Source organism: Pseudophryne corroboree, chromosome 11 (assembly GCF_028390025.1).
Source record: "Pseudophryne corroboree isolate aPseCor3 chromosome 11, aPseCor3.hap2, whole genome shotgun sequence".
Taxonomy (NCBI): Eukaryota; Metazoa; Chordata; class Amphibia; order Anura; family Myobatrachidae; genus Pseudophryne; species Pseudophryne corroboree.
This window is the reverse complement of record NC_086454.1, coordinates 317,046-331,480: the sequence shown is the minus strand read 5'-3', so window position 1 is coordinate 331,480 and position 14,435 is coordinate 317,046. Positions and strand designations below refer to the sequence as shown.

The following is a 14,435-nucleotide window of genomic DNA, read 5'->3' as shown; positions in this document are numbered from 1 at the left end:
CTGAGGCTTGGAGGAGGGTCATAGGGGGAGGAGCCAGTGCACACCAGCTAGTTCAAGCTTTTACTTTTGTGCCCAGTCTCCTGCGGAGCCGCTATTCCCCATGGTCCTTACGGAGTCCCAGCATCCACTACGGACTTTGAGAAATAGAATTATCGGTAAGTAAATTCTTATTTTTCTCCCAATGGAAAAAGCCCAGGAACTCCATAACATGGTCAAGGACCTGCTGAAACCAAAAAGAGTGTCAGTTCATCAATGCACTCGAGTTTTGGGAAAGATGATGGCGGCCTACGAGGCCATTCCATTCGGCAGGTTCCATGCGAGAACTTTTCAGTGGGACCTTCTGGACAAGTGGACAGATGCATCGGAGGATAAGCCTGTCCCCCAGGGCCAGGGTCTCTCTCCTGTGGTGGCTCCAGAGTGCTCACCTTCTAGAGGGTCGCAGGTTCGGCATTCAAGATTGGGTTCTTGTGACCACGGACGCGAGCCTCCGAGGATGGGGAGCGGTCACACAAGGAAAAAATTTTCAGGGAATATGGTCAAGCCAGGAGGCTTGTCTACACATCAATGTGCTGGAATTAAGTGCCATATACAACGGCCTGCAACAGGCGGAGAATCTTCGCAACCTACCCGTTCTGATCCAGTCAGACAACGTCACAGCCGTGGCGCATGTAAACCGCCAGGGCGGGACAATGAGCAGAGCAGCAATGGCAGAAGCCACCAGGATTCTTCGCTGGGCGGAAAACCATGTAAGCACTCTGTCAGCGGTCTTCATTCCGGGAGTAGACAACTGGGAGGCAGACTTCCTCAGCAGGCACGATCTCCATCCAGGAGAGTGGGTACTTCATCAAGAGGTCTTTGCAGAGGTAACAAGTCGTTGGGGACTTCCTCAAATAGACATGATGGCGTCACGCCTCAACAGAAAGCTTTGGACGTATTGTTCCAGGTCGAGGGACCCTCAGGCAGTGGCGGTGGACGCCCTGGTGACACCGTGGGTGTTTCAGTCGGTCTATGTGTTCCCTCCGCTTCCAATTATCTCAAAAATATTGAGAATCATAAGACGAAAAAGAGTGCAGACAATACTCATTGTCCCAGATTGGCCTCGAAGGGCCTGGTATTCAGATCTTCAGGAAATGATCACAGAAGATCCGTGGCCTCTTCCTCCCAGGGAGGACCTGTTGCAACAGGGGCCCTGTGGGTTCCAAGACTTACCGCGGTTACATTTGACGGCATGGCAGTTGAACACCAAATCCTAGCTAGGAAAGGTATTCCAGGGGAAGTCATCCCTACTCTAATCAAAGCTAGGGAGGAGGTAACGGCGAAGCACTATCACCGTATCTGGAGGAAATATGTATCTTGGTGTGAAGCCAAGAATGCTCCTACGGAAGATTTTCAGCTGGGTCGTTTTCTCCATTTTCTACAGACAGGAGTGGATATGGGCCTAAAGTTAGGCTCCATTAAGGTGCAGATTTTGGCCTTATCTATATTCTTTCAGAAGGAATTGGCTTCTCTCCCAGAAGTCCAGACTTTTGTAAAGGGAGTGCTGCACATCCAACCTCCTTTTGTGCCCCCAGTGGCACCATGGGACTTTAACGTGGTGTTACAGTTCCTTAAATCGCACTGGTTTGAACCTCTTCAAACAGTTGAATTAAAATTTCTCACTTGGAAAGTGGTCATGTTGTTGGCCTTGGCATCTGCGAGGCGGGTGTCCGAATTGGCGGCTTTGTCTCACAAGAGCCCCTTTCTGATTTTCCATGTGGATCGAACAGAGTTGAGGACTCGTCCTCAATTTCTGCCTAAAGTGGTTTCGTCGTTTCATATGAACCAACCTATTGTGGTGCCTGTGGCTACGGGTGACGTGGAGGATTCCAAGTCACTTGATGTAGTCAGGGCCTTAAAAATGTATGTGGCCAGGACGGCTCGGGTTAGGAAAACAGAGGCACTGTTTGTCCTTTATGCAGCCAACAAGGTTGGCGCTCCTGCTTCTAAGCAGACTATTGCTCGCTGGATCTTTAACACGATTCAGCAGGCTCATTCTATGGCGGGATTGCCGTTAACAAATTTGGTAAAGGCCCATTCCACTAGGAAGGTGGGCTCTTCTTTGGCGGCTGCCCGAGGCGTCTCGGCATTACAGCGTTGCCGAGCAGCTACGTGGTCGGGGTCAAACACTTTTGCAAAATTCTACAAGTTTGATACCCTGGCTGAGGAGGACCTCATGTTTGCTCAATCGGTGCTGCAGAGTCATCCGCACTCTCCCGCCCGGTTTGGAGCTTTGGTATAAACATCATGGTCCTTACGGAGTCCCCAGCATCCACTAGGACGTAAGAGAAAATAAGATTTTAAACCTACCGGTAAATCTTTTTCTCCTAGTCCGTAGAGGATGCTGGGCGCCAGTCCCAGTGCGGACAAACTCTGCAAGGCTTGTATATAGTTGTTGCTTACATAAGGGTTATGTTACAGTTGAGATCAGTCTCTGGCTGATGCTGTTTTGTTCATACTGTTAACTGGTTTAGTATATACTATGTTGTACGGTGTGTATGGTGTGGGCTGGTATGTATCTCGCCCTTAGATTAACAAAAATCCTTTCCTCGTACTGTCCGTCTCCTCTGGGCACAGTTCTATAACTGAGGTCTGGAGGAGGGGCATAGAGGGAGGAGCCAGTTCACACCCATCTAAAGTCTTAGAGTGCCCATGTCTCCTGCGGAGCCCGTCTATACCCCATGGTTCTTATGGTGTCCCCAGCATCCTCTACGGACTAGGAGAAAAAGATTTACCGGTAGGTTTAAAATCTTATTTTTTGTGCTTAGTTTGGAAGGGAACAGTTGTTAACTAAACCAAACCGGCATCTTTAATGATATGAATACAACAAGATAGAGAGAACTGCCCCAAAGGGCTTTTCTGATTCTCCTTGCTCCCAACCTTATACATAAACATTTTCACACTGCGTATTACCAGGGGTTGGAGGGTTTTTCCTTAGCATGCTTGAAATATTTATGTCTCGTCAGCCGGCATAACCATGAGATGACATAGTTTCTGATATTGTGCAATTAATTTGGCGCTGGAGTAATACAATCAGTGGCTATCTTCTGCTCTGCAGGCCTCCAACAATCAGAGTGCTGGCATCATGTCAGTGGCAGATCTGACGGAACGGCTGGCACACACACAGCAGCTGGTGGCACAGCTGAAGGATCTGATCAGGGAGAAAGAAGATGACCTGCGCAAGAAGGAACAAGAGCTGAAGGTTTGTACAAGGATGAAGCTTCTTGTGTGCAGGGTTTAGGTATGCGTAACTGGGGGTCAGGAGACCGGCGGGGGAGCGAGCGGAGTGGGTTATATTCCCAGTCTATGGGTGTTGTGGACACCCACGAGTGGAAATAGTCCCTGTTAGTCGGCATGACGACTGTTGGGACTGTAAGGGGGCGTGATTCCGGCATCTGTATTGTGACTCGCCGGTCACGTACCTGCCTCCCGTGTGCAGATATAGCTGTGGGGGCCACCTGTAAGCAGAATACTTGAGCAGGATGTGGCAGAGGGGCATGAAATGTGTACGTAAGGCTGTGTGCAGGTTGTATAGTGTCAGCAAAACCACAAATTGGTAGAAACGCTTATTTTCCGAGGAGCGTAGGATGTCTGGATGAAAAGATTTCTGGAGGATTACAGAAAGGAGTCTGTGTTTTAGGTCCCTTATAGCTTAAAAAGTACATTTGGAATTTGAGTAGAGCATTGGGGAGAGAAGCCTTGGAGCCAGGAGGCACTCTGGTGGAACCAGTGGTCTTATGCTGCCATATTAGTAGTTGTAGGATGTTTTACAGATACTTCTGCATAGTGAAAGGGTTTTATTTAGTTGCAGCCGTTTTGCAATATTCTGCATTATCTGAAATGTTCATTGGGATGGAAGCTTAGGGCAGATATGTAAAACTTAAAATCCCAACTGGGCTGAGATGTCAAGGTCTAAGTCTTGTGTGGGGTGCAAGAAAAAGAAACAGTCTTCTATGCAACTTTCAAAGGTTTTTTAGAAAAACCATCAATAAAGTATAATCAAAGAGATGTCAAGTATCGCAGTGGTGCAAGTAGGAAAAATGTCTTATTGGTGCTGTGTCGGCGTGCGCACTCAAAAAAATGGGTGTGTGATACACACATGGGGTCCAGTAGTGCAGTGCCAGATACACATATGCCACCAATAGTGCCAGATACACATATGCCCTCAGTAGTGCAGTGCCAGATACACATATGCCCCCAATAGTACCAGATACACTTATGCCCCTAAAAGTGCCAGATATACATATGCCCCTAAAAGTGCCAGATATACATATGCTCCTAAAAATGCCAGATACACTTATGCCCCTAAAAGTGCCAGATATACATATGCCCCTAAAAGTGCCAGATAAACATATGCCCCCACTGGGCCAGATAAACATATGTCCCCACTGGGCCAGATAAACATATGCCCCTAAAAGTGCCAGATAAACATATGTCCCCACTGGGCCAGATAAACATATGCCCCTAAAAGTGCCAGATAAACATATGTCCCCACTGGGCCAGATAAACATATGCCCCTAAAAGTGCCAGATAAACATATGTCCCCACTGGGCCAGATAAACATATGCCCCTAAAAGTGCCAGATAAACATATGTCCCCACTGGGCCAGATATACATATGCCCCTAAAAGTGCCAGATAAACATATGTCCCCACTGGGCCAGATATACATATGCCCCTAAAAGTGCCAGATAAACATATGTCCCTAAAAGTGCCAGATAAACATATGCCCCTAAAAGTGCCAGATAAACATATGTCCCCACTGGGCCAGATATACATATGCCCCTAAAAGTGCCAGATAAACATATGCCCCAACTGGGCCAGATATACATATGCCCCTAAAAGTGCCAGATAAACACATGTCCCCACTGAGCCAGATAAACATATGCCCCTAAAAGTGCCAGATAAACATATGCCCCCACTGGGCCAGATAAACATATGCCCCTAAAAGTTCCAGATAAACATATGCCCCCACTGGGCCAGATATACATATGTCCCTAAAAGTGGCAGATAAACATATGTCCCCACTGGGCCAGATATACATATGCCCCTAAAAGTGCCAGATAAACACATGCCCCCACTGGGCCAGATAAACACATGCCCCCACTGGGCCAGATAAACATATGCCCCTAAAAGTGCCAGATAAACATATGCCCCTAAAAGTGCCAGATAAACATATGTCCCCACTGGGCCAGATAAACATATGCCCCTAAAAGTGCCAGATAAACATATGCCCCCACTGGGCCAGATAAACATATGTCCCTAAAAGTGCCAGATAAACATATGTCCCTAAAAGTGCCAGATAAACATATGTCCCCACTGGGCTAGATATACATATGCCCCTAAAAGTGCCAGATAAACATATGCCCCCACTGGGCCAGATAAACATATGTCCCTAAAAGTGCCAGATAAACATATGTCCCTAAAAGTGCCAGATAAACATATGCCCCCACTGGGCCAGATAAACATATGTCCCTAAAAGTGCCAGATAAACATATGTCCCTAAAAGTGCCAGATAAACATATGTCCCCACTGGGCTAGATATACATATGCCCCTAAAAGTGCCAGATAAACATATGCCCCCACTGGGCCAGATAAACATATGTCCCTAAAAGTGCCAGATAAACATATGTCCCTAAAAGTGCCAGATAAACATATGCCCCCACTGGGCCAGATAAACACATGCCCCCACTGGGCCAGATAAACATATGCCCCTAAAAGTGCCAGATAAACATATGCCCCCACTGGGCCAGATAAACATATGCCCCTAAAAGTGCCAGATAAACATATGTCCCCACTGGGCCAGATAAACATATGCCCCTAAAAGTGCCAGATAAACATATGCCCCCACTAGGCCAGATAAACATATGCCTCCACTGGGCCAGATAAACATATGTCCCTAAAAGTGGCAGATAAACATATGTCCCCACTGGGCCAGATATACATATGCCCCTAAAAGTGCCAGATAAACATATGCCCCCACTGGGCCAGATAAACACATGCCCCCACTGGGCCAGATAAACATATGCCCCTAAAAGTGCCAGATAAACATATGTCCCCACTGGGCCAGATAAACATATGCCCCTAAAAGTGCCAGATAAACATATGCCCCCACTAGGCCAGATAAACATATGTCCCTAAAAGTGCCAGATAAACATATGTCCCTAAAAGTGCCAGATAAACATATGTCCCCACTGGGCCAGATATACATATGCCCCTAAAAGTGCCAGATAAACATATGCCCCCACTGGGCCAGATAAACATATGTCCCTAAAAGTGCCAGATAAACATATGTCCCTAAAAGTGCCAGATAAACATATGCCTCCACTGGGCCAGATAAACATATGTCCCTAAAAGTGGCAGATAAACATATGTCCCCACTGGGCCAGATAAACACATGCCCCCACTGGGCCAGATAAACATATGCCCCTAAAAGTGCCAGATAAACATATGTCCCCACTGGGCCAGATAAACATATGCCCCTAAAAGTGCCAGATATACATATGCCCCTAAAAGTGCCAGATAAACATATGTCCCCACTGGGCCAGATAAACATATGTCCCTAAAAGTGCCAGATAAACATATGCCCCTAAAAGTGCCAGATAAACATATGTCCCCACTGGGCCAGATAAACATATGCCCCTAAAAGTGCCAGATATACATATGCCCCTAAAAGTGCCAGATAAACATATGTCCCCACTGGGCCAGATAAACATATGTCCCTAAAAGTGCCAGATAAACATATGCCCCTAAAAGTGCCAGATAAACATATGTCCCCACTGGGCCAGATAAACATATGTCCCTAAAAGTGCCAGATAAACATATGTCCCTAAAAGTGCCAGATAAACATATGTCCCTAAAAGTGCCAGATAAACATATGCCCCTAAAAGTGCCAGATAAACACATGCCCCCACTGGGCCAGATAAACACATGCCCCCACTGGGCCAGATAAACACATGCCCCCAATGTGCTCGCCGCTGCTGCTGCCTGCTGCCGGAGATGTCCTGCCTGGCTATGTGTGAGGGCAGGAGAGAATTTACTCACCGGTAATTCTATTTCTCGTAGTCCGTAGTGGATGCTGGGCGCCCATCCCAAGTGCGGATTGTCTGCAATACTTGTAAATAGTTATTGTTAACTAAAGGGTTATTGTTGAGCCATCTGTTGAGAGGCTCAGTTGTTTTTCATACTGTCAAACTGGATATAGTATCACGAGTTGTACGGTGTGATTGGTGTGGCTGGTAAGAGTCTTACCCGGGATTCTAAATCCTTCCTTATTATGTCTGCTCGTCCGGGCACAGTATCCTAACTGAGGCTTGGAGGAGGGTCATAGTGGGAGGAGCCAGTGCACACCAGGTAGTCATAAATCTTTCTAGAGTGCCCAGCCTCCTTCGGAGCCCGCTATTCCCCTAACCATGGCCAGCCTTATGTGTATGATCAGCATTCTTTTTTCTCTTTGATATTCTTTCCAGTTTTTCTGATACAATGGAGTGAATATAATGCATAGAGACAGTCTATTTAGTGCGATAGTCTGTTGGGGATGTCGTCTCAGAATCCTGGAGCAGCAGTCCCACATTAAAGGCTTATTTTTTTATCTTCAAATAGCAAGTGACGTACCATTTGAGCATGTATATGATTATTAAAGTTATTTTCTTAGCTGTTCTCCTACATTCTTTATCTCCTTTTCAAAATCTCTCTTGATTTTGCAAAAACCATAGAATGTCATGTGAAGGCAGGGAGGGGAGGAGACAGTAGAGGATTTTACAGTACAGAGCTCAGATGGACATTGCAAAGCCCCTCTACTGACCACATCATGTGTTTGACACGTGTTTGCACTTGCAACTTTTATTAAATCTTTTGGCTAAACCCCTTGGACGACTTCTGAGCTTAATCGGTTTCATCTTAGTGTCTTTAGAAGGTGTATTCTCTGTTTCTATTTTAAAATGTATTCACCTGCAGTTGACTCTGTTTAACCAGCGTACACTGTATTTCTCTGGCGGGCTATTGATCAGTTACATTGATACGCAGGAAGAAAAGGAATCTTCAGAATCTAAGATCTCTAAAGCAAAACTCCAGAACAAGGCCAAGATTGCGTCACTGACTTCCCAGTTGGAAGAGCTGAAGAAGCAGCTCACGTCGTCCGGAGCACAAGTCAAAAAAGTTGAGAAGAGGAAGGTAAATGTTTGGCATGAGCTCTTCAGATCAGCTGCGCCCAAACAAACAAATCTTCATTGGTTTGACTGATTGCACGGCTGGGTTTTGAGTCTTGCTGGCAGAGACTTGTGCTGCTGGATGAAGTGGCAATTGAAAATGATGACATGAAAGCATATTTGCTATGCAGAGCGCCCTTACTCCAACAGTACTTTTGGGGATAGTGATTCTTGGTTCCTTACCTTGCAAGTCTGTTGCCTGAAAAAGCTGTGTGGGCTTCATCTTACAAACAGAATCCTACCCATTGCCTCTAACCCATACCTGTCCAACAGTTTCTTTGCCTTGACACGGAAAGTTGGGCATATGCAGTTATTTGGCCGCTATTGGTGTGCATGAAAAACTATTTAAGCTACTGTGCCAGGTTTGTGATGTAACATTGATGGTGAAGAGTGCTGAATACGCTTTGGCTGATCTGTGGTAGAATGCTGGAGGCAGTGTGCTGGAGAGTGTATATAACACCGTCATATCTAGATATTATATGTTATATTTATCCCATGGCTGATCTGTGGTAGAATGCTGGAGGCAGTGTGCTGGAGAGTGTATATAACACCGTCATATCTAGATATTATATGTTATATTTATCCCGTGGCTGAGCTGTGGTAGAATGCTAGAGGCAGTGTGCTGGAGAGTGTATATAACACCGTCATATCTAGATATTATATGTTATATTTATCCCGTGGCTGATCGTGGTAGAATGCTAGAGGCAGTGTGCTGGAGAGTGTATATAACACATTCATACCTAGATATTATATGTTATATTTATCCCGTGGCTGATCTGTGGTAGAATGCTGGAGGCAGTGTGCTGGAGAGTGTATATAACACCGTCATATCTAGATATTATATGTTATATTTATCCCGTGGCTGAGCTGTGGTAGAATGCTAGAGGCAGTGTGCTGGAGAGTGTATATAACACACAGTCATACCTAGATATTATATGTTATATTTATCCCGTGGCTGATCTGTGGTAGAATGCTAGAGGCAGTGTGCTGGAGAGTGTACATAACACACAGTCATACCTAGATATTATATGTTATTTCTCTGACGTCCTAGTGGATGCTGGGAACTCCGTAAGGACCATGGGGAATAGCGGCTCCGCAGGAGACTGGGCACAAAAAGTAAAAGCTTTAGACTAGCTGGTGTGCACTGGCTCCTCCCCCTATGACCCTCCTCCAAGCCTCAGTTAGATTTTTGTGCCCGAACGAGAAGGGTGCAAGCTAGGTGGCTCTCCTGAGCTGCTTAGAAGTAAAAGTTTAAATAGGTTTTTTATTTTCAGTGAGTCCTGCTGGCAACAGGCTCACTGCATCGTGGGACTAAGGGGAGAAGAAGCGAACTCACCTGACTGCAGAGTGGATTGGGCTTCTTGGCTACTGGACATTAGCTCCAGAGGGACGATCACAGGTTCAGCCTGGATGGGTCCCGGAGCCGCGCCGCCGGCCCCCTTACAGAGCCAGAAGAGCGAAGAGGTCCGGAGAAAGCGGCGGCAGAAGACGTTCCTGTCTTCAAATAAGGTAGCGCACAGCACCGCAGCTGTGCGCCATTGCTCTCAGCACACTTCACACTCCGGTCACTGAGGGTGCAGGGCGCTGGGGGGGAGCGCCCTGAGACGCAATATAAACGATATAAAAACCTTATATGGCTAAAAAAAATGCATCACATATAGCTCCTGGGCTATATGGATGCATTTATCCCCTGCCAGTTTCCTGAAAAAAGCGGGAGAAAAGGCCGCCGTGAAGGGGGCGGAGCCTTTCTCCTCAGCACACAAGCGCCATTTTCTTTCACAGCTCCGCTGGAAGGACGGCTCCCTGACTCTCCCCTGCAGTCCTGCACTACAGAAACAGGGTAAAACAGAGAGGGGGGCACTATTGGCAGCTAATGTATAAATACAGCAGCTATAACAGGGAGTAACACTTATATAAGGTTATCCCTGTATATATATATATAGCGCTCTGGTGTGTGCTGGCAAACTCTCCCTCTGTCTCCCCAAAGGGCTAGTGGGGTCCTGTCCTCTATCAGAGCATTCCCTGTGTGTGTGCTGGGTGTCGGTACGATTGTGTCGACATGTATGAGGAGGAAAATGATGTGGAAGCAGAGCAATTGCCTGTGTTAGTGATGTCACCCCCTAGGGAGTCGACACCTGACTGGATGGTAGTAATTAAAGAATTACGTGACAATGTCAGCACTTTGCAAAAAACTGTTGACGACATGAGACAGCCGACAAATCAATTAGTGCCTGTTCAGGCGTCTCAGACACCGTCAGGGGCGCTAAAACGCCCGTTACCTCAGATGGTCGACACAGACCCTGACACGGATACTGAATCCAGTGTCGACGGTGACGAGACAAACGTAATGTCCAGTAGGGCCACACGTTACATGATCACGGCAATGAAGGAGGCATTGAACATTTCTGACACTACAAGTACCACAAAAAAGGGTATTATGTGGGGTGTGAAAAACTACCAGTGGTTTTTCCTGAGTCAGATGAATTAAATGAGGTGTGTGATAAAGCGTGGGTTTCCCCCGATAAAAAACTGCTGATTTCTAATAAATTATTGGCACTATACCCTTTCCCGCCAGAGGTTAGGGCACGTTGGGAAACACCCCCTAGGGTAGATAAGGCGCTCACACGCTTATCAAAACAAGTGGCGTTACCGTCTCCTGATACGGCCGCTCTCAAGGAACCAGCTGATAGAAGGCTGGAAAATATCTTAAAAGGTATATACACACATACCGGTGTTATACTGCGACCAGCGATCGCCTCAGCCTGGATGTGCAGCGCTGGAGTGGCTTGGTCGGATTCCCTGACTGAAAATATTGATACCCTGGATAGGGACAGTATATTATTAACTATAGAGCATTTAAAGGATGCATTACTATATATGCGAGATGCACAGAGGGATATTTGCACCCTGGCATCTAGAGTAAGTGCGATGTCCATTTCTGCCAGAAGAACGTTATGGACGCGACAGTGGTCAGGTGATGTGGTTTCCAAACGACATATGGAAGTATTGCCGTATAAAGGGGAGGAGTTATTTGGGGTCGGTCTATCGGACCTGGTGGCCACAGCAACGGCTGGAAAATCCACCTTTTTACCCCAGGTCACCTCTCAGCAGAAAAAGACACCGTCTTTTCAAACCCAGTCCTTTCGTCCCTATAAGGGCAAGAGGGAAAAAGGCCGCTCGTTCCTGCCCCGGGGCAGAGGAAGGGGAAAAAGACTGCACCATGCAGCCTCTTCCCAGGAGCAGAAGCCATCCCCCGCTTCTGCCAAGTCCTCAGCATGACGCTGGGGCTCTGCAAGCAGACTCGGGCACGGTGGGGGGCCGTCTCAAGAATTTCAGCGCGCAGTGGGCTCACTCGCAAGTGGACCCCTGGATCCTGCAGGTAGTATCACAGGGGTACAAATTGGAATTCGAGACGTCTCCCTCTCGCCGGTTCCTGAAGTCTGCTCTACCAACGTCTCCCTCCGACAGGGAGGCAGTATTGGAAGCTATTCACAAGCTGTATTCCCAGCAGGTGATAATCAAGGTACCCCTCCTACAACAGGGAAAGGGGTATTATTCCACGCTGTTTGTGGTACCGAAGCCGGACGGCTCGGTGAGACCAATTTTAAATCTAAAATCTTTGAACACTTACATAAAAAGGTTCAAATTCAAGATGGAGTCACTCAGAGCAGTGATAGCGAACCTGGAAGAAGGGGACTATATGGTATCTCTAGACATCAAGGATGCTTATCTCCATGTCCCAATCTACCCTTCTCACCAAGGGTACCTCAGGTTTGTGATACAAAACTGTCATTATCAGTTTCAGACGCTGCCGTTTGGATTGTCCACGGCACCACGGGTCTTTACCAAGGTAATGGCCGAAATGATGATTCTTCTTCGAAGAAAAGGCGTATTAATTATCCCTTACTTGGACGATCTCCTGATAAGGGCAAGGTCCAGGGAACAGTTAGAGGTCGGAGTAGCACTATCTCAAGTAGTGCTACGTCAGCACGGGTGGATTCTAAATATCCCAAAATCACAGCTGATTCCGACAACACGTCTACTGTTCCTAGGGATGATTCTGGACACAGTCCAGAAAAAGGTGTTTCTCCCGGAGGAGAAGGCCAGGGAGTTATCCGAGCTAGTCAGGAACCTCCTAAAACCAGGACAAGTGTCAGTGCATCATTGCACGAGAGTCCTGGGAAAAATGGTGGCTTCTTACGAAGCGATTCCATTCGGAAGATTCCATGCAAGAACTTTTCAGTGGGATCTGCTGGACAAATGGTCCGGATCGCATCTTCAGATGCATCAGCGGATAACCCTATCTCCAAGGACAAGGGTATCTCTCCTGTGGTGGTTACAGAAGGCTCATCTTCTAGAGGGCCGCAGATTCGGCATTCAGGATTGGATGCTGGTAACCACAGATGCCAGCCTGAGAGGCTGGGGAGCAGTCACACAGGGAAGAAATTTCCAGGGCTTGTGGTCAAGCATGGAAACGTCTCTTCACATAAATATCCTAGAGCTAAGGGCCATTTACAATGCCCTAAGTCAAGCAAGGCCTCTGCTTCAGGGTCAACCGGTATTGATCCAGTCGGACAACATCACGGCTGTCGCCCACGTAAACAGACAGGGCGGCACAAGAAGCAGGAGGGCAATGGCAGAAGCTGCAAGGATTCTCCGCTGGGCGGAAAATCATGTGATAGCACTGTCAGCAGTGTTCATTCCGGGAGTGGACAACTGGGAAGCAGACTTCCTCAGCAGACACGACCTCCACCCGGGGGAGTGGGGACTTCATCCAGAAGTCTTCCAAGTGATTGTAAACCGTTGGGAAAAACCAAAGGTGGACATGATGGCGTCCCGTCTCAACAAGAAACTGGACAGATATTGCGCCAGGTCAAGGGACCCTCAGGCAATAGCGGTGGACGCTCTGGTAACTCCGTGGGTGTTCCAGTCGGTATATGTGTTCCCTCCTCTTCCTCTCATACCAAAAGTACTGAGAATCATAAGAAGGAGAGGAGTAAGAACGATACTCGTGGCTCCGGATTGGCCAAGAAGAACTTGGTACCCGGAGCTGCAAGAGATGCTCACGGAGGACCCGTGGCCTCTACCTCTAAGGAAGGACCTGCTCCAGCAGGGACCTTGTCTGTTCCAAGACTTACCGCGGCTGCGTTTGACGGCATGGCGGTTGAACGCCGGATCCTGAAGGAAAAAGGCATTCCAGATGAAGTCATCCCTACCCTGATCAAGGCCAGGAAGGATGTAACTGCAAAACATTATCATCGCATTTGGCGAAAATATGTTGCGTGGTGTGAGGCCAAGAAGGCCCCTACGGAGGAATTTCAACTGGGTCGTTTCCTACATTTCCTGCAAGCAGGATTGTCTATGGGCCTAAAATTAGGATCCATTAAGGTTCAAATTTCGGCCCTGTCGATCTTCTTCCAGAAAGAACTGGCTTCAGTGCCTGAAGTTCAGACGTTTGTCAAAGGGGTACTGCATATACAGCCTCCTTTTGTGCCTCCAGTGGCACCTTGGGATCTCAATGTAGTTTTAGGGTTCCTAAAATCACATTGGTTTGAACCACTTGCCACAGTGGATTTGAAATATCTCACATGGAAAGTGGTAATGCTGTTGGCCCTGGCTTCAGCTAGGCGCGTATCAGAATTGGCGGCTTTATCCTATAAAAGCCCTTACCTGATATTTCATTCGGATAGGGCGGAATTGAGGACTCGTCCTCAATTTCTCCCTAAGGTGGTTTCAGCGTTTCACATGAATCAACCTATTGTGGTACCTGTGGCTACTAGGGACTTGGAGGACTCCAAGTTGCTGGACGTAGTCAGGGCCCTGAAAATATATGTTTCCAGGACGGCTGGAGTCAGAAAATCTGACTCGCTGTTTATACTGTATGCACCCAACAAGCTGGGTGCTCCTGCTTCTAAGCAGACGATTGCTCGTTGGATTTGTAGTACAATTCAACTTGCACATTCTGTGGCAGGCCTGCCACAGCCAAAATCTGTAAAAGCCCATTCCACAAGGAAGGTGGGCTCATCTTGGGCGGCTGCCCGAGGGGTCTCGGCTTTACAACTTTGCCGAGCAGCTACTTGGTCAGGGGCAAACACGTTTGCTAAATTCTACAAATTTGATACCCTGGCTGAGGAGGACCTGGAGTTCTCTCATTCGGTGCTGCAGAGTCATCCGCACTCTCCCGCCCGTTTGGG

The 14,435-nt window shown here is 47.5% G+C and overlaps 1 protein-coding gene across 6 annotated transcripts in view; it reads left to right on the top strand.

The window, feature by feature from the left end:
- The window catches only part of LOC134970257 (golgin subfamily B member 1-like), a 375,865-nt gene that overhangs the window by 60,824 nt on the left and 300,606 nt on the right, over positions 1-14,435 (top strand). For all 6 annotated transcript variants that reach the window (XM_063946251.1, XM_063946249.1, XM_063946248.1 and 3 more), the window contains 2 exons: positions 3,095-3,238; positions 8,060-8,206. In XM_063946251.1, coding sequence (XP_063802321.1) covers positions 3,122-3,238; positions 8,060-8,206 — 264 coding nt within the window. In that variant the 5' untranslated portion in view covers positions 3,095-3,121. The remainder of the gene's footprint in view (positions 1-3,094; positions 3,239-8,059; positions 8,207-14,435) is intronic.